Source organism: Phodopus roborovskii, unplaced genomic scaffold, assembly GCF_943737965.1.
Source record: "Phodopus roborovskii unplaced genomic scaffold, PHOROB, whole genome shotgun sequence".
NCBI lineage: Eukaryota > Metazoa > Chordata > Mammalia > Rodentia > Cricetidae > Phodopus > Phodopus roborovskii.
Genome location: NW_026125489.1, coordinates 84,973 through 105,539, shown reverse-complemented (window position 1 = coordinate 105,539; position 20,567 = coordinate 84,973). Strand labels below are relative to the sequence as shown.

General features: G+C 39.7%; 1 protein-coding gene across 1 annotated transcript; it reads left to right on the top strand.

Moving 5' to 3' along the window:
- The first annotated feature begins 4,773 nt into the window (after positions 1-4,773).
- On the top strand, positions 4,774-18,000 carry Tespa1 (thymocyte expressed, positive selection associated 1). The gene is made up of 9 exons (XM_051176299.1): positions 4,774-4,956; positions 5,771-5,813; positions 10,281-10,330; positions 10,499-10,552; positions 11,432-11,468; positions 11,706-11,804; positions 14,810-15,018; positions 15,513-16,255; positions 17,283-18,000. The coding sequence occupies exons 1-9, from the start codon at positions 4,794-4,796 to the stop codon at positions 17,376-17,378; spliced, it is 1,494 nt and encodes a 497-aa protein (XP_051032256.1). The 5' UTR covers positions 4,774-4,793; the 3' UTR covers positions 17,379-18,000.
- The last annotated feature ends 2,567 nt before the right edge of the window (positions 18,001-20,567 follow it).

Sequence of the window (20,567 nt, the reverse complement as noted above, 5' to 3'; positions counted from 1 at the left end):
TTTGTAAGTCTTCCTTTGGAACTCTTTAAGCTTTAAGCATCTGTTTCCATGTATACTTTACTGTAGGCATTTAAGTAAAACTTCTGTGTCAGGATATATAGACAAGGAAAAAAACATTTTCAGGCACATATAAATGCTATTCTCAATTGCAGGAACTCTCAGAGCAGAATAGGGTCTTAGAAATATCATCTCCTTTTTCCTCCAACTTTCTTTTTTTTTTATGCATATAGAGTATTTTTTATTTAATTTTATATAACAAAGTCCAATTAAATGAAAACAAACATTTATACACAATATTTGGGAATTTGGGCGTCGTTCTTTCCAAACTACTTCCTGCTGGTAAGGGGCGCTGTCTTGGGGGATTCGAAGAAGATTCAGATATCCTAGCTGTAGTCTGTAGGGCTGTTTTGTCCAGATGTTTGGAATGTAGGATCAGCTTGTACTCTGTTTCAGGCAGTCTGGTGTGATCAAACCACATTAGTCTGGAAGGAATCCACATCTTTTCATTTTCTGTGGAAACAAAAATAGAAATACTTTTTCCCCAGTAACTTGTTCTTCAACTTAAATTTTGGAGTCAAAGCGTTTTTTTTTTTTTTTTTTTTTTTATTATTTTACATGTCGATCCCAGTTCCCTCTCCCTCCCTCCCTCCCTCCCCCCAAGCCCTCTCTCCCTCCTTCCCTCCCTTTTGCCCTCTCTACCCTCTCCCATGCACTCTGAACACCCTCCCCTCCCAACCCCCCACCACAATACAATATGTAGGGGAATGCCATCCAGTTGGGGTCATGTAGATCTGACAGGTCCTGTGAAGTAGGGACTAGGGCTTCTCTCCTATCTCTAGAATAAGGCAGTTATCCCTCCATGGGGGATATGTTTGCAAAGTCCTTTTGTGCACCAGGGATACATCCTGGCTCCACTGTCTGAGGTCTCTTAGGCTGCTCAGACCTTCTGGCTGAGACCCATATTCAGGGGGGTCCGAGTCAGACCCCTGTTGGCTTCCCAGCTATCAGTCTAGTGGCCCTTAGCTCCTCCTTGTTCAGGTAAGCTGTCTCTATGTACTTCTACCGCATGGTCTTGTCCTCTCCATCTGCTTCTGGGTTCTAGTTTGACTCAGTGTTTATGTATGGGTGTTTGCTCCTGTTTTCAACAGGCATTAGTTGAGGACTCCATGGAGAAGTTAGTTGTTGATCTCACTCTCCGGGAAGGGCATTTATGATAGCCTTTCCACGGAAGCTGAGATTGTTAGTTGGGAGCAGTCTTGTAGTTCCCTCGACCTTTCTTTGTGTTCAACTTTATCTTCAAACCAATATTGGCTCCCTCTTTTATGTTCTCTCTCTCTGTCTCTCTCTCTCTGTCTCTCTCTCTCTGTCTCTCTCTCTCTCTCTCTTTCCTATTTTCCATTCCTAACCAGGCTCAATCCTCCTGGTCGCACATGCCTTCCTCTCCTCCCTCTCATTTTCTCCTACTTCTCTCTCCATTAGCTGTCCTCCCCCACTATACCTGAGGTCTGGGGGACTTGTCCCTTCCCAGTTCTGTGAGGGACTTTATATGAATCTCTTAGAATACAACTTGTATCCTAGTTCCTCTGGTGATGTGAATTATATGCTGGTGATCATTTGATCTAGGTCTAAAATCCATATATGAGTGAGTACATACTGTGTTCCTCTTTTTGTGACTGGGTTACCTCATTCAGGATGGTTTCTTCAAGTGCCATCCACTTGCCTGCGAATTTCAAGATACCATTATTTTTTTCTGCAGAGTAGTATTCCATTGTGTAGATGTGCCACATCTTCATTAACCATTCTTCAATTGAAGGGCATCTAGGTTGCTTCCAGGTTCTTGCTATTACAAATAGTGCTGCTATGAACATAGTTGAACAGATGTCTTTGTTGCATTGATGTGAATCCTTTGGGTATATGCCTAAGAGGGGGATTGCCGGGTCCTGTGGTAAACTAATTCCCATTTTCCTGTTCCTCCAACTTTCTGTCCCAAGCACATAATTGCATCTAATGGAAGCCTTGAACCTGAGTGCTGAGTTTGTCTATGGTGAATTGTAAAACACTCTAGGATCCCATGGGACATAGTCACCTAGGGAGCACTCATTTATTTAGAGTGTATGTTTAGCCAACAATGTGTTTGATTCTGTTTTAGACATTGGAAACACCTCTGACCCTGGAGCTTATGTTCCAATTAGAAGAGTAAATAAAACAGGAAAGAGATTAATAAAAGTGTAATGTATGTTGATAATAATAACCAGAAAGGAAAGTCAAGCAGAGAAGTCACACAGGGACCAGAGTTAAGGTCAACTGCAGAAGCTACATCCGGCTTTCCAGAGGAAATGTGTTGAGAATGGATTACTGGCTTTGTGGGTTGAGTGCAGCAAATACTTATAGTGGAAAAGGAGAGGAAAAAGTATAAGAAAAACCAGAGCTAAAAGAAGTGAAGAGGAAACTAGCTTATGTGAGTGAGGACTTCAAAGCTGTGAGGAACATAAACTAGAGACTTACCAAAGAGGTTGCTGAAACCCTTTACCTGTCATCCCAGCTAGGGAGTCAGCTCTAACAAGTTGCTTCCAGAGGTGTTTGGTCCTAAGGGTTAGGTGTCAAGAATACAGTAGGGTAGCCCTATGTTGCTTTCTCCTCTTGTTCCTCCTCTCCTTCTCTGTCCTTTCCTCTTCTCCATTTCCACCTCCCTCTTTCTCTTTCTCTCATCCCCTCACTCTTCCCCTTCACTCCTTCCTTCCCCTGTTACCTCCCTGTGTCTCCCAACTCCCTCAAACTCCATTTTTTCCTCTCTCTCCTTCTGTCCCTGCCTCTTCCATTCTTCCCTTTCCCCATGCTTCCCTTCCCTTGCTGTCTTCCTTTTAAGTTTTCCTAACCACCAAAAATATGCTTGTGCACCAAGGAACCCTGTGATTTATGTAAGGGAATTAAAGAAATAGGCAAGTCAGCCTTTGGTATTTTCTTTTCTGGGCTGGCTAGAAGCAGCCTATTAAATAGTTTGGAAGGTAGGACTAGGAAAACACACTTTGATTCAGGCTTTATAGAGACTTTCTGACTTCTTTCTGGAGGCAGTTTCATCTTCTATGACTTAATGCCAACAAGTCTCCTCTGCTGATCCTCTTTGCAGATTTCCTTTGACCTGAGCTCTGGTAAGTGGTTGAATAGTCCCTGAAAGGCATAACAGTGCATAACAGTCCCACACTGCTGCCTTCCGTAGAAGACAAATCCTGGACTGGACCTGAAGGGAAGAGACCAAGGTTAGACAGCAACAATATACATTGTCTTTCTTGGTATACATCTTATCTGTAGCAAAACAAAGCAACTAAAACAATCTTATTGCACTAGCAGAACATTTTGTGTTCAGAGTGTACTTCTTAAAAATAGCTATTTTAGTACCAGAGCCTTTGAACATTTCACTAATGACTTTGCTTTTTAGCCATAAAAGAAGGCTCTTGAAATTTCTTTATTTTTCTGTTATATTTTCCCTGGCTTCAACAATTTAAAGTGTGATTTTGAAGATGAAGCTATGGAAGAATAAGACCTGAAAGTCCTATGGCTGTGTCTGAGTGCACACTAGTGTCTGCCTTTCAAGCTCTATCTGGACGGCTGAATGATCCTTCTCCCTTTGTTCTTCTCAGACTCTGTGCCTAGAGACACTATTATATATTTGGGGGAAGAATGCAGAGATGTCAAATGAACTATCACTGTATGGACTGACAATTGCATTGGCAAGCTGAGTAAATAACTCAGTCAATGTGGAAAATCAGGTCCACAAATTAGAAAGTGACCACCTGGAATGCATAGTCTTCTAATTGCCTAAGATATTAAGTTCAGTGTCTCCTCGTTTCTATTATGGTTCCTTTCTTTTCTTGGGAAAAGAAGATATCACGTTGAAAACCAAACAAATACAGAAACAAAAATAAAATGTAAATTTTATGTGTAATGTGTAAGTGTGTATGTGTGTGTTTGTGTGTGTAGACCCCAGGTCAATAGCAAAGTCTTCCTGAATCTCTCTTCATCTTATTCTTTGAGATAGGGTTTCTCACTGAACCTGAGGCTAATTGATTTAACTAGGTTGTCTAGCCAATGAGCAAACTTCATGGAATCATCCTCCCAGCTCTGTGTCTACAGCTAAGATTAGAGACCTACTCCTGTACTCAGTTTATATGTGGGTGCTGGAGGTCTGAATTTAGGTCCTTATGCTTGTGTGCCATGTACTTAACTGAGTAAGGTTTCTCCCTAGATCCTCAAATATTTTAATTGCAATGGTAGATTCTGAGAGACAAAATATTAAAGAGTAAACAACAACAACAAAAAAACCAAAAAACAAAAAACAAAAAAACAAAACCAGAGTCTCTTTTGACCTGTAGCTTAATTGGTCTACCTCAGCCTTCTGAGTGCTAGAGCTGTAGGTATGAGCTAACAAGCCTGCTTTAAAAAATGTGTTTCATAATAGAACATTTCAGCTACCATGAGGAATAGAAATACTTTAAGTCAAATAAGTTTCCTGAGTGACCCTTAACTCCTGTGATGTTTGAAGCTTTTAGACTCACTGACTTGAAAGCCTTGACCTGGTACTTAGATTTCTCAGGGCATTCCCTTTTTTGGTGGTAGTGGATGGGTTGAAGCAGCAAATGGCCTCACATCATTTCTTTCCTGATTTGGCAGAGAGAACAGGCTCTTTATACAGACAGAAAATTAGAGTCACCCTGAAAGGAGTGGATTCTGAAGAGAAGGTGAAATATTTTCCTCCTGTTTCAACTTCCAGGAAGGCCTGAAAGTGGCCCAGGACCATGGAAGCATCTGTGCTGAGCCCCACATCCTGGGAGAAACGAAGGGCCTGGCTACAACAGAGCCGTAACTGGCAAACCCAGGTACTGGAAGAGGAGGCTGCAGCTGCCCTGCAGGATGCACTGGATCCCGAGCCTTCCAGCCTAGATGATGTTTTCCAGGAAGGTAAGAAGTTGCTGGGCATCACATAGATAGCCCCTGTATCTTGCACATGTCTACAAAGGATGGAAAGGGGCCTCTGTTTAGTAGGGACTTGGAGGCTCTTTATGACTCCTTTCAGTGAGTGCAAGGGAGAGATATAGTATCACATGATATATGGATTGTGTGAGGAGGAGGCAGGCAAATGATTAGGAAACAAAATGGGACACCTTTGCACCATTCTGAGAAACTTCTGTAAGAGTCAAAGGAAGAGGGTTTGTCTGTGAATTAAGTTTGTTTATATAACAAGACTACATACATTTTATGCCAAGATTCAGGCTGCAACTCTGACAACCTTTGAGACGTCTCTCTGAAGATTTTCTTGCTTAATGATGCAGTTGCCGGTATTATCTGATGTTCAAAGAGAAAGACCAGAAATATAGTCTGACAGAAAACCTTCTGGACCAATAAACCCACCCTTATTTATTAGGAAATAAAAGAATAGAACTTTTTTGGCATTTCCTTCTTTCCTTCCTTCTATTTCTTTCTTTTGTCCTTTTTTTCTTTTAATTTTTTAGTTTTGGGGAAGGAACCATCTCTATTCTCAAACTTTGGGAAAAGAAAGCAGAAAATTAGGTAACCTGGACACTGGGAACTTACCATTTTCTGAAGTAGAAGAGAGGCAGGGAGGAGAGACATATTCATTAGTTTTGCATTGAGTACTTCCCTTTCATAACCCACTCCCCATGGGTAGAAGAGTTATGCTGTGACTTGCATGAGTTATTTGAGGAGGTTCGGTTTTCTTCTGTTCCCACAATTACCCAGTGTCTACTTTTTCTAGGGAATCCACCCAATAAGATTGAGGACTGGCTGCAGGGATGTGGGTAAGTGCTCAAAAGCAAAGATGTGTCTGGTGGATGACTGTGATGGTGTGCATGGTTGTATGGAGTACGGTTTTCTCCGCCCTCCGCCAGTCTTGTCCCACCGTAGTGCCAGCCCCAATTAACACACCGAGACTCTGTATTAGATATAATTCTGTTGGCCAGGTACTAGTTTCTTATCAGCTAGCTCTGTCTTAAGTGTTAACCCGTTTTTGCTGATCTATGTATTTCTCTTACCGGGGAGCTGGCCCGCATTCTGCTTTCTCCAGACTCTCCATCTTGGCTCCCCTTACTACTTCCTATTTCCTTTTTGTCTTCTAGTCCCTCTTACCTTCCTTTCCTATTAGCTAACAGTGCTTTATTCATTAACCAACATGAGAAAAATTTACAGAATGGCATCTCCCATCACATGGTCCTTGTGAACTCACAGACAGGGAAAGAGTGAGAATCAGTTTGGACAAATGTAACTCTTCCAAGAGAAAACCATTTTCCCACTCTTGGCATTTCTTAGTTGGTGTTTGCAGGACTGAGGCCTCATGGGCTTTCCTGCATCTACTTTGGCATGCGTATTAGTGTTGTCCTTGTTCAGCATATGTTCAGGCAGTCATGTTGGTGAGACTTTGTGTGCATAGCCTCTGACGTTCATAGAAGAAGCAATCGTACAGGAAACTCCCTGTTCCTCTGGTTTTTACAGTCATTGTGCCCCATCCCTGAGCCTTAGGTGTAGAAGCTGCGTTGTAGTAATATCAGTTGGGACTGGGATCCAAAACCCTGCAAGTGTATTGGTAACAGTTTTCTGCAATAGTTTCCATCTTTTGCAAACAAAAGTTTTGTTAATGAGTGTAATTAGGGATAATGATGAGTATAATTAGCAAAGGGATGATTGTAAGTTCTCCTACACAAACCATAACTTCACTAGCCTTGGGTAGTTGAATAGGTTTCCAGTACCAGACATGATTTTCCTCTTGTTGAGCAGGTTTCAAGTCCAATTAGAAAACTATTGAATACTGCTAAGATATGTGTGCCACTACTGCATCTTTAGGATTATACTGCAGAGCTGGTCCTTGCTGTCGTTCATAGGCACTATGGCTGGATAGGAATATTGGTTACTTTTCATCCTTTGGAAACTTGCATGGTACTTTATTGTGCCATGAAAGCTAGTCCTCAGGGAGAAGGCTTTCTGGTCAATTCCAGTTTAAGAGCTTCTAGGCTATGTGTCTGAAGTACATGGTATCTTCAGCAGTAAGAATTTACGTTACACCTCTGGGTGGAGGAAATCAAGGGCAATAGCAATAGTTTGTAATACTTTGGGAGTCTCATGGACAATCTTGACCAACAACTCCAAAGAGGGCTTTTCATGTCTAGTGTTGAGATCTTTGTTAGGTGGTCTTTGGCTCTTGGAGGGAGCACTGTCAGTCTAGATAAAAAATTCTACTCAAGCTATAGACATATTTTATAATTTTAAAACATTTTAAGGAAATAGTTAATAGTATGGTTCCTTATGACTTTTCAGATGTCTTTACTCTTGTTTTACGTTCCTCCTGTATTTATCCGCCTCCCCCTTTCTAATTTTTAGGGCCCTTCCTTTTTTTTCTACTTTCCCCATCAGATTACTTGTACCCCACTAGTCTCCTCTTTATTGCTCCCACACATACCTACCCCAGAAATGATCCCTTTTTACTTTCTTGGTTTCTACAGTTATTCCAGGATGTGTACTTACAACTGACGATATGGAATTCGGGGTATCTGATGACAGAGAACATGTGATGCTTGTCTTTTGTGGTCTGGGTTACCTCACTCAATATAACCTCTTTTAGTTCCATCCTGCAAACTTCATGGTGTAATTTTTGTAACAATTAAATAACATGCTGTTGAGTTATAGTTCAAGAAATCCATTGTGTTCATGCACAGAAGTTGGTAAATAGCAACAAGGTGGAAGGATCTGGCATGTTGAGAATTAGTTAGTATGCTCAGAGTGTGAGAGAGATCATTCTTGGGCTTTTTGCTGGTGTCTGAAAAGGAGAGAGGAAGAAGGAATAAGAAAAGTTATAGTCTTTTTTAGTTATAACTAGAAAAACATTCAGGGTTAGCAGTGCTCCATGGCAGAAGCTCTGGAAGAGAGTGCATTATGGGTGAGCTTCTGGAAATGTGAATACATTGCTTCATTATTTCTCCCATCCTTTAGCATGTCCTCAGGAGAATCAAAGTGCTTTTCTGGTCAACTAATTGACAGGCTTAGATAATTACCTCTTAAGAAAGGAAATAATATTATGCAATGTTCTAAACACTGGAACAGATCAGAAAGTCCTATCTCCACTCAAGAACAGAGTTAGAATTGAGATTCCATTATTTTGACCAGAAATAACTAACATTCCATTAATGGAACTCAAAGAAGCCCTGACATTTTTGATGTATTATTTTAGATCCTAAGAAGGGGCAGTTATGGCATTTTCCTTTATAGTATAACTAGGGAAACAAGAGGTAGGTTTCTAAAACTGATTATGAGGAAAGGGCTTATCCTTTATGGCCTCCAAAGGTAGTAATGCCTAGAAATAGTACTTGAAAATAAGGTGATGAGGTAGGACAGAGTGCAGGCAAAAGGAACCAAGATCATGAAAAAGACTGCACTGTTATATTTTTTCTAGTTTTGACTCCATCCAGTACTTCTGATTTTCATGGAGGACATGTGCATTCAACTTTCTGTTATTTCTTCCAGGCATGACTGTGAAAAGTTAGACATTTCTCCCCCCATCCCCATTAACTACTGTAATTGGAATTAGACTTGACAAGTCACAGCATGTATTCGTTGCATGTTTGATTTTAAAAGTTGTGTTGTTAACTAAGAAAAGGTAAATTATTTTTTTTAAATAATGTTCTGAGAGAGAGAGAGAACATAAAAGAGGAATCCAATATTGGTTTGAAGATAAAATTGAACACAAAGAAAGGTCTAGAGAACTACAAGACTGCCGCCAACTAACAATTTGAGCATCCGTGGAAAGGCTATCATAAATGCTCTTCCCGGATAGTGAGATCAACAACTAACTTATCCATGGAGCCCTCATCTAATACCTGTTGGAAACAGAAGCAAACACCCATACATAAACACTGAGTCAAATTAGAACCCAGATGCAGATGGAGAGGACAAGACCAGGCTGCAGAAACACATAGAGACAGCTGACCTGAACAAGGAGGAGCTAACGGGCCAGCATGGGACTGACTCAGGCACCCCTGAATATGGGTCTCATCCAGAAGGACTGAGCAGTCTAAGGGACCTCAGACAGTGGAGCCAGGATGTATCCCTGGTGCACAAAAGGACCTTGTTAACACATCCCCCATGGAAGGATAACTGCCTTAACCTAGAGACAGGAGAGAAGCCCTAGTCCCTACTTCACATGACCTGTCAGATCTACATGACCCCAACTGGATGGCATTACCCTACATATGGAATTGGGGTGGGGGGATGGGAGGGGAGGGTGGTTAGGGTGCATGTGAGAGGGCAGAAAGGGTAAAAGGGAGGGAGGGAGGGAGGGAGGGGGAACTGGGATCGACATGTAAAATAATAAATTAAATAAAAAAATAAAAATAATGCTCTGAGTTGATGAGTTTTTAACCTGAAAATTTTTCCATTTTTCTTCTTTTAAAAGTTATATCCAATAAGTATATTATTGTGTTACTTAATATGTAAATTATGAGAAGCCAAAAGTGAATCCCAGGTGCTCTGATCACATCTTAAAGCTCTGCTTACATAATTCAGATCGTGGGAATTTGTTTTGTTTTATCAAACTGCTGTTGCTTCTTACTATCTGTTATGTTGATTTCTGTTTGTTCTTCTGATCACAATGGTGACTGTGTGATAAGGCATCATTACAAAACCTAAAGCTATCCAACAGGATGCAATTTCTTCTGTTACCTCAAGTAAGAGTGTGGATGCTAGAAAAGTAAAAGGATGTGGGTAGATATGGTGAACTGACAAAAGCCTGAAAACTTTGACATTTGTATATGTTATATGGAAATTATGATATCAGAAATTGTCAAATTCTAGCTATTAGATCACTAGGAAGTGATAGAAATCATGGCATCAAAAACCTCTGTCCTGTTAACAAAATTTTCCCAATTTTACTTCTGTAGTTTTTCTTTTCTTTCTTTTTTTTTTTTTTTTTTTTTTTTTTTTTTTTTTGAGACCTTTGGAGCCTGCCCTGGGTAAAGAGTGACAAACCATTGCAAAACCAACTTCAAGCTACATGGCCATGACAAGAGCAGCACATTGAGTTTTACAACACGTTCCAATCTCAGGCCTTCGTCACTACTTCTATAAACCTGTCAGTCGAGTAACCATAGCCTAATTGTCTTCAATATGAAAGCAAATCCAATAGTGCTGATTCTGACTGAAAAAAAAATTATGTGAACATGTGGAAGTTATTTGAAGAAAGACATGAAAATGTGATTTTTGTTTTTTCCTTTTGGCCTTAGAGACACTGAAGAAGGACTTTCTGAAGAAGCAGGACAACCCAACTGCAATGGTGAGCTGTTCTATTTTCTTTTCTTCTTGGATGCTATGCAGCTGTGTGTGTGTGTGTGTGTGTGTGTGTGTGTATGCATGTATTGTGTACTGACTATTTTCTGTAACTTTTCTGTGTGTGTGTGTGTGTGTTTTATTTTTTTATTTTATTTATTTATTTTTTTGGAAGGGTTCTCCAGCCACGGGACCAGCTTTGAAGATGACTTGAGTCTTGGAGCAGAGGGTGAGTGGCACAGCTGTATGATGTTGGGATTAGTGCAGAAGGATCACATGGTATGATTTAATGGTAGGGTAGAAAGTATCAAGGTCTTCCTGGGGTTCTATCTGAAGGGAAAGAATAGTTTGATTTTTTGTTTGTTTGTTGTTGTTACTTGTTTGTTTTGATATAGGATAAACACAGAAAGTATCCCAGGTTTAGAAATATTTCTTCACCTGCCTATTATGATTTCTGACAACGTTTTTGTGGTGCTTGAGGGGCTAATATCAAAGCATCGTTAAATTTGCTATATACTCATCCCTATGACTTCTTTTCTCTGTTAGAAGCCCCAAAAGCCAAAGAAACCCAAAGAAATGTGAGAGCTTCTTTCTCCTCTTCTACTTCATCTTCTTTATATTGGGCATCAGACACAGGGCTCCATCCTACTCGGCAAAAGCTCTGTCACTGAGCTATATCCCCACCCTTGATAAGTGGTTTTAAGGAGAAGATTTTGCTTCAGAGGATAAGGTTTTTGATAAAAGATAGAAGCACTTCATCTTACCAATATCTCCAGAGACTTGTAAAAAAAAAAAAAAAAGACCCATATGATGGGCAGGAACAAGATCCTAAAGATCTGAGTGACCCTCATGCTCAGGTCAAAGAGGCCATTGACTAGACTTCAATTATAAATCATAAGTTCAGACTCCAGGCTAGGTGTTTTCTTGACATGTCTGCTGCACTTCTAAGGCTATGTTAGATGAGATTGACATCCCAAACTCTGTGCCATTGAGCTGATGTGCAGTAATAATAGAGGGAAACAGTGGAGCTATTGTATAGCCATAGAAACAACACAGATGCTTTTCATTTTCCCTTCTAACTTGTTTTTACCTTTCTGTTCCTATCCAGCCACATTATTGGCCACCAACGGAAACATCTTTTCCAGGTAAGTATGAAGTTCAGACAGTTTGAATGGTGTCTCCCAAGGGGACAATGAACTGAAAGAGGTAGACAATCAGAAATTTTAAGCAAAGAGGCAAAGAGGAACACTTTCTAACCAACAAAGGAAGGCATAGTCTAGTTTTCCTCAGTATAGGAAAAGTATACCTATACTGAGGGGGAGCTTGAGGTCAGGTATAGATTAGAAACTGGAGCTGAATGACATCAACTTTGATATCTGCAGGAATTTCCTCCAGACACCCAGGCCTTGCCGGTTACTTGATCTTGGCTGTAGTTTGGCTTCCAGCAGCATGACTGGTGGGACCAACAAAACCAGTTCAAGGTAGGTAGAAAATTTTGGAGAGTTAAGTTCATTAAAGAATGAGAGGCAGTGAAGAATGAGCTTTGGGTCTGCATACTGGAGCTTTTATGCATTCTCTATATACAATCAAGAAATGTGATGGTGTTTGTACCAAGAATAGGGGTGAGGGAGATGCAGGGGAAGCTTCATCTCAGATACCGATGCTGTGTATGAAACACAGGTACCTTCTTCCACTGATCATATACTCCAAGAGGTGAAATAACAGTACTGTCACAGAATCTAGATGTATAATAGGTATTCAATAAACCTTTTGTATTTTGTAATCAACTAATTTATTGATAAAAAGCAATACCAAGCTTTGTTCAGACCAGGGATTAACTTACAGAACTTGAAAATATGAAGCACAGTTTGTCTTGAGAGTCCATAGAATGGACAAGACACACATACAAATAAATCTAAAACAAGATAGAAAGTGTTAGAAATAAGTGGGATATAATGAGAATGTTAGAAATTTGGGGACAAAGTTTTAATTTGAGACATGATACGGAGACTTAACATTTTACTTGCATGTGACTAATCCTACCTACATGGAACTCAGTTAAATAGGAATGTATAGAAGTAGGATTCAGGCCAGGTGGTGGTGGCCTACACCTTTAATCCCAGCACTTGGAAGGCAGAGGCAGGAGAATCTCTGAGTTTGAGGCCAGTCTGGTCTGCAAGAGCTCTTCAAGAGTTCCAGGATAGGCTTCAAAGCTACACAGAGAATCCCTGTCTCAAAAAACAAACAAACAAACAAACAAACAAAAAAGTAGGATTCAGGTGCTGTATTAGTCAGAGTTTTCTAGAGTAATGGAACTTATAGAATGAATCTCTCCCTATATATAGAAAGGGTATTTATTAGACTGACTTACAGGCTGGATGTCTCAACTGGTCTCCAGTATATTCTGGAATCCCAAAGAAGTAGGCAGTAATGCTAGTGAAGGAATCAACTTGCTAGGGAGGCAAGAGCGAGCAGGCAAAGAACAAAAGCTTCCTTCTTTCATGTTCTTGCATAGGCAGACTTCTAGCAGATGGTGTGACCCAGATTAGACGTATGTTTTCCCAGTTCAAAAGATCTGCATTAAAGATGTGTCTTTCTGGCTCAAAGAACCAGATCAGAAGTAGATCATCCCACTTCAAATTAAGCAAAACAATCAAGCAAACAAAACAAAACACTCTTTCACGGGTGTGCCCTCTATTTTTGGACTTCAGTTAATTCCTGATGAAATCAAGTTGACAGCCAAGAATAGCCATCACAGATACCTAGATTTTTAAAAATTATTCCTTCTATTTTTGAAATTATAAAGTTATCAAATCATTCCCCTTGCCCTTTGCTTCCTACAAATGCCCCCCCAGATATTTCTCCTTGATCTCTTTCAAACTCTTGGCATGTTTTTTATTAATTGCTGGTGTGTGTATGTGTGTGTGCTCAGTCTGTATAATGCTTGCATGTATGTTTTCAGGGCTGACCATTAGTAATGGTTAACAATATAGTATGCTCATCTCAGTGGAAGACTATTTCTCCTGTTCTTAGCATTCATTAGCTCTTTGTGTGTGAGGCCCCATGGCTTCCTTCCATCCACTTTGACATGTCTACTGCTGTTGTTCTTGTTCAGGCTAGGGGACAGAATCTCACAGAAAAATTCCAAGTTCCTTGATGAATCATGAGGACTGCACTTATTTGTGGGTATAAAGATAAGCATTTAAAATTCAGTTAGGGATTTGCTGGTTTGGCAAAATGATTCTAGCATGGTTGTGAGCAAAGATCAAGTAAATCTATGTCAGCAACTCACAGATAAGGAAACATGCAATGGTGTAGATAGAAGGAACATGGAACTGACTACATAAGGATAGGTTCGTGGACTTCACAATCCAGATCCTAATTAACAAAATGGCCCCAATTTTGATTTAAAAAAAAAATTCTGTCATCCTTTCTGAAAAAGAAAAATAGTGATAGCTTGAGCCCCATACATTCCACACACCTCACCTCCATCGTTGAAACACAAACATTGAATACAGGTGTCAAATATACTCAGTGTGGTGCCAGAATGAGCATAGGTGTGATAAGGGGAGGGGAAGTATTTAGTCTTCTGTGAAATAGCACTTCTCCAGATGAACAAAGTGCCAGAAGGAAGGACACCTCTCTAAATCAGTTATTGAGTGTACCTAAGTTCAGAATGAGAGTGCTATAAGATCTATGGTCTTTACACTCTAATTGTTTAGCTCTCTCACATAACCACTAAGGCAAAGACAGTGACACATAAGCTGCAAATCACCTAGAAAAATCCAGATTGGGAACTGACCAGTTAGCAATGTAGGCATACATTGACTCTGTATTGCTCTTCATTTTCAAGCCATTTCCATATTTATTTAAATTCGTTTTCAGCTCTAGAAACAGTTCAAATCCCTATGCTAATAGTTAAAAAAAAAAAAAACAGATCCAGAATATACCCCTCATGCTCCACAGAAATGAGGTTCGAATAGTAAAAGCTCTTCTCAAAACCACAATAGAGTATAGAGAAATGCTCAGGGGGAAAATGCCAGCCTTGATACTATTATTAAATATTGTCCTAGTCACTGTTCTAATGCTGTGAAGAGACACCATAACCAAAGCAACTCCTATAAAAGAGAGCACTCAATCAGGGCTGGCTTACAGTGTCAGAAAATTTAGTCCATTGTCACGGTGGAAAATGGCAGCATGCACGGTGCGTGCTGGAGCCATAGCCTAGAGCCACACCCTGAATACGGGCTGAGAGAGAGCTTGGTCCTAGCCTGGAGTTTTGAAACCTCAAATCCCATCCCCAGTGACATGCTCCCTCCAACAAGGCCACACCTTCTAATCCTTTCAAATACTAATGCTCAGTGGTGACTAAATTTTCAAATATATGAGCCTACAGGGCCATTCTTTCTCAAACCAACAAATATATTATTAATTCATACCTATCTCCAAGTTGTCCTATGTATCAAAACTCTCTCTCTCTCTTTAGTATCTCAGAGATTTTGGACCAGGTACAGGAAGATGCAGAAGATGTCCTCTTCAGCCTGGGCTTTGGCCATGAGGACCACAAAGATACATCTCGTATCCCTGCAAGATTTTTCACCAACCCCTCTCAGGCCAAGGGCATTGACTTCCAGCTCTTCCTGAAATCTCAGATGCAGAGAATTGAGATGGAGGATCCCTGCCTGATGCTGGCCAGTAAGTGTTACTTCAGATGGATCCACGCTTTTTTCCCTTACCTTCCTTTCCCTCTCATATGCAACAGTGGCTCCATACCCTATTTTTTTTTTCTTGGTTAACTTTGTCCTTTGTTTGTTACATTCTCATTTATATTTTTCCAAAAGTGGAGAACTTTAGTATATGCTTTTCCCTCTTAAAGAAACAATCTTCAGGAAACCTAGGGCCATCAATGTTTTGCTTAGGCCTTTTGTCCATGAGCTGAATCAAATCAGCACAAAATCCTTACATATTATTACAGTTTAAGATCTCATTGTTGGGTTATTTACTGGTGCTATGAAGTTTGCAAACAAAGGAAGTTCTGGGTACCTGAAATCTTAATTGGAGGACCGCCAATGGATAAATTGGTACTTGTCTCTGAAATTGCAGTTTTGGGAAGGCTTTTGAGTACACATATTAAAAATGTAATTTGCTGATGAGCTCCTGGAGTCACCATCTTTATTCCTTGTATTTAGGCCGGTTTAAGCAAGTGCAAACTCTGGCTGTCACTGCTGATGCTTTCTTCTGTCTCTACTCTTATGTGTCTAAAACACCCGTCCAAAAGTTCACACCATCCAATATGTTCTGGAACTGTGACCCAACTGATGTGCCGTCCATAAGGATTCTGGCTCCAGAACCTAAACCTCACTCACCCAGAGAACGTCTTCGGAAGGCAATCTCTAAAATGTGCCTGTATACAGGTTCCCGAGATCGGCTGTCACCATCTCACAACCACCACAAAAGGAACAGTTTGGACCAAGTTGTGTGGGAAATGATGGACAGAGTGAAAGGAGAAAAGCTAGGTCTCCAGCAAGGCCCTGTACAAGGGCAAGCCACTCAGCAAGAGTCTGTGCCACCACTGAGAAATACAGAGCTGTCCAGTTGTTCATTTCCATATGTTTTCCACCCTAAAGAAGAAACTCAGGGAGATGTGTGCTGTGTTCATGCTCTAGCCAGGGCAGGTCCACAGTGCAGTACAGACTCTGCACAGGTAAGGAGAGAGCTGTGGGGCCTACGGGCCGATAATGAGAAGCCAGAGAGTCCATGGGAAAGAAAAAGCAAAGCAAGAAAGAGCCTATTTCAAAGTCCTTCCTTGGACAAGAAGACTAAATCACTGGACTTGTTCACCATCCAAAAGAAACAAAAACAGAGCCAAGCCAGACATGTGCTACACCAATCTCTAACTCAGCAGCTTCAGGATGCTTCTGACGTGGAGCAGGTGAGTTTCTGGAGGTAAAGGAAAAGCAACATATGGATTGCTCTGGATTCTTGCCCAGAGGATAAAGACATAGTGATCTGGAGCAAATCCATTGTCTTGTTCTCATTGGGCCAAATAAAACACAATTTGAGAATATTCAGAAACTTTTATTAAGTGTGCCAATATAGACATAGATAAAAACAGGTCCATTATTTTGAGAGAGTTCAGTTTCTCATGAAATATGCACTGATGTTTTTAATGTTTTTCATATAAGTGAAATTGAATGTTAATGAGATGCATCTTTTCTATGTATAGGTAACCATTAATATCTAGAAGTTTTGGTTCCAGACCTCAGAGTTTTAACCATTTAACTGTGGGTGTGGGTTTTTCCTAGACTCACACTTGGTTTCTCTTTCTTTCTATATCTAGATATGGTTAGAACAATAAAGGATTTTTTACATACTTTTGTGAACAATGCAAACTATGTAGCTAGCACAGTCCTTTCTTACACAATCAGCTATCCATTGGTCATAACATGGACCTATAGATACATACTGACGTGGAAAAGTTCTTCCAAGAACAGACACCAAGCAAAACTAATGCAAGTATATGCAAACAACTTAGAGTTATTTTACAAGCAGATTTTGTGATTCTAGGTAACCACAGTTTTTGAGAAGGGATTGTTCAAGCTTCAGATATTGACCCATCTATTTCTTCATATTCTTTCCACCATGGACCATCTAAAATTTAACATTCCTTTGGCCTTGATGTACCTATAGGCACTGTCATCAAGTGCCAGTATTTTTGGAAAAGCTTTCAAATCCTTGTCATACAGAAAATCTGTGATCATTTACAATAAAAGTCACATGCATGTTTCCACTCATTGACTGTAGTTATATAAGTCATACCTTACAACCAGATGTCTGACAAGGAAAAAGAAGAATATATCTGGAATGCACTCAGTCCTCAACCTTCTTTTAACTCTTTTCTACCCTGTACCTTTCCTTGCTCCTATCTCCCATTGGTTATGATGGGATCTTGTTCACAGATACAAAGCCACAGGGAAGAAGAAGCGAAGGAATGCCACTGGCCCAGCAGAGCCAGACACCCCTACTTCTACCACACTTCCCTTGGAGAAGACTGAAGAAGTAAGTGGGCCTGTGTGTCAGGCTGCATTTCAATGTGTGGATACATTCTCTCTTCAGTGAAAATGCATGAATATCCCCAGTGGAACTTATCCCATAGTACAATTATTTTACTAGTATGGCATGTAATCCATAGCTGATTATTTTTTTAAAATTCCACAGTTGCAGCTAGATAATGCTTTTCTAAGTAAGTGGCATTCAGACTTAGCATATATCAGAATATCCAGACATTACAAACATCTGGATCTCAGTTCATGGTTTCTTTCTCAGTAGATCTGAACAGGGACCATGAACATGCATCTCCAACAAGAATCTGACTCTCAGGTGATCACCATTCAAATGCCACTGTCCCAGAGGACATTTTGCAGAACCTTAGCATTAAGAATGTATACTATTATGAGAAGCTGCTGCTGGAAATGGAGAATCAAGGGTCCCACCAGACTTAATGGATTACAATTGGACAAGATTAGACCAACCTCTCTACTAGGATAGCAAAGAAAATAGCATTAGGTTACCCATTGTCTTGGAGATCATATCACTTTGTACAGGTATGTACTCTCTAATAAACCATCTACACCAAAAATTTCCCAATTAGTAGTCTACATTTTCAGTGTTATTTGCCTAGAAACACATTTAAAGCAAGTTCTCTATAGTTTGGAATGCTCACCGCTCTTGTTTCTCTTTTACTGTACCTGTAGGTCTGTATATTTGTATCTATGTGATCATTTATTGAGACATATACATAGGAAGCAAGGAGGTAGTACATGTAGTTGAATTTTTAAGTTATGGATCCAGTCCTGATGTCTAGGCCTTTAATCACAGAACCAGAGCGCTGTGGAAGAAAGTTAGCAAATTTAAGACTAACTTGAGCTAAGGTGGTTTTCCACAAAAGTCTGTGCTTTATCTTGAGTGTCTCAAAAGACAGAGGGGGCAAGGGATTAATGATGTGACCTATACCTTCGTCTTGAAGGTCTCATGGATGCGCTCTCTCCCTCTCTCCCTCCCTCTCTGTCTCTCTATCTCTCTCTGTGTGTGTAAGGATGGGTTGTTATATATTTCAGTATCCAGTATGACTTTCTTATAAGGAAATTTAATAAAAACCAAAGCTGCAATGACTTCACAAAGTAGTATAATATCGTCCTCACTTATTGTATATAGAACAATCCAAACTTTACTCAAAATATGAGGGGCAGACTCCACATTTAATGGGATGACAAAATCATGCAGTACAAAGACTTGGAATGGGAAGGATTTTGGGCCATCTTTTTAAGCAATCCATTACAGATTGTAACAAACAAACAAACAAATAAAACCCAGCAGCTATATCAAAAGTATTTATTCACCAAGAACAAATTCTCATTCAAAAGGTATTCAAGCCCATGCATATAGAAATTTGAAAGAAAGTTAAATCTATTCAAATAGAAAACAAAGAAAACACACTGCATTGCCTGTTGGCCATCCCAAACATCTGCTTTAAAACACAAAACTTTGCACCTATGCTGTTTGTCCACCAGATGGGAGCCTCACACAAGAAAATGTCAAGATGTCTCTGAATGCCAAGTGCCCTCACCAACCTGAAGCCATTATGTATATTTTTCCTCTTGTTTAGGTATTGGCTTACTTAGAAATGTAATATATAATTTAACACAAATTGTAGATAGTTACCTATAATAGTCAAAATTTAGAGTTAAGTTAGTTAGATTTTCTAAATATACAGGGATGTATTTAAGATGGATAGACATTCTTCAATCCTTTCAAAGACCTACAGAATAAGGCATTTAAAATGGGTTAGGGTTTCTCTTAACAGCGAGGCACAATCACTCCCGGAAACACCATTTGTGTCAGAAAGGAAGATGAACATCAAAGGAACTCGTTATGAAGTTTACTTCCAATATGGGCAAGATACTGCTCTTGTCTGGACTGTTTGACTTTATGCTATATAAACTGGACATGCAGGGCCCACAGGAAAATGACTGCTGATACAAGATGGACATTGCTACAGGGTTCCTGCTACAGGGAAGAGTCTGCCAGACAGTCTACAGGACACAGAGAAAAGTGACTGACAAACTGCCAATGCAGGTGGACAGTTTAAAATTTCCTGCTTTGCTGAGGAGTCTGCCAGACACACTATGGCCTATAGGCTGAAGATGGAACATTAGAAAAGAACTTGGGATGTCTGACCAGGCAGTGAGTTGTCTCTGTCATTCTACAGCTTATATATTATCCTTCTGTGGTCTTTGAAGGAGTTGAAGACAGATAGTTATGGTTATAGTTTTCCTTAGTTAGGATTAAATATCAGTTATATATTTGACTTTAGCTCACAAAGATATGATAGATGATAGAATATTTTCTTTAAATGTTAATGGACTGAATATTTTAACTGTGATTCTTACTTGATAACTGTTTTGTTATATATTTTGCTATGTTAAGGTTAAAACCATTCTTTTCTAAAAGACAGAAAAAAAGGAGATGATGGGAGATGTCATTCTGTAAATATGTTTCTTTTATTGGTTAATAAGTAAAGCACTGTTGGCCAATAGGAAAGAAAGATAGGTAGGACTAGGAGACTAGGAGGAGAGAGGAAGTAGTAGGGGGAGATTCAAGATGGTGGACTGAGAGAGAAGGCAGGGGCCTCTCTCTGGTAAGATAAGACCACGTGGAAGTACTTAGGTTAATAGAAATGGATTAATAATTAAGACAGATCTACCTGATAAGAAACTAGTAACTGGCCTACAGCTTCATATCTAAAAAAAAATTTCAGAATCCAAAAATATCAGAATTATCTGGCAAAGAGATATATTTGAACTAAATGAGGCCCTATCAGTGTAACAATACTTCATCTTATCAGGACAGATAGGCATCCTACATGTGCATTTTTCAAAACTGTAAAATATCTAGTATGAATTTTAAAATTTATATCATTAGTCAAAATTTTATTTTAATTACTACATGTTCACAAGCAACAACAAATAATTTTGCATCTTATGAGAGAAAGCCAAATGCAATGCTGTGCATTAATTTCAGAGGAAAAAAATATACTTAGAATTTCAAAAAATTGAAACCAAAATATTTTAAATGTTTCTCTCCTATGATTACCTGGGAGAATCAGAAATTTCTTCTCAGAGAGTCTTTGTTTCAGTCTTGGTTCTTGTCATCCCCACAGTCTTTCCATGTGCTTTTTTAAAAAT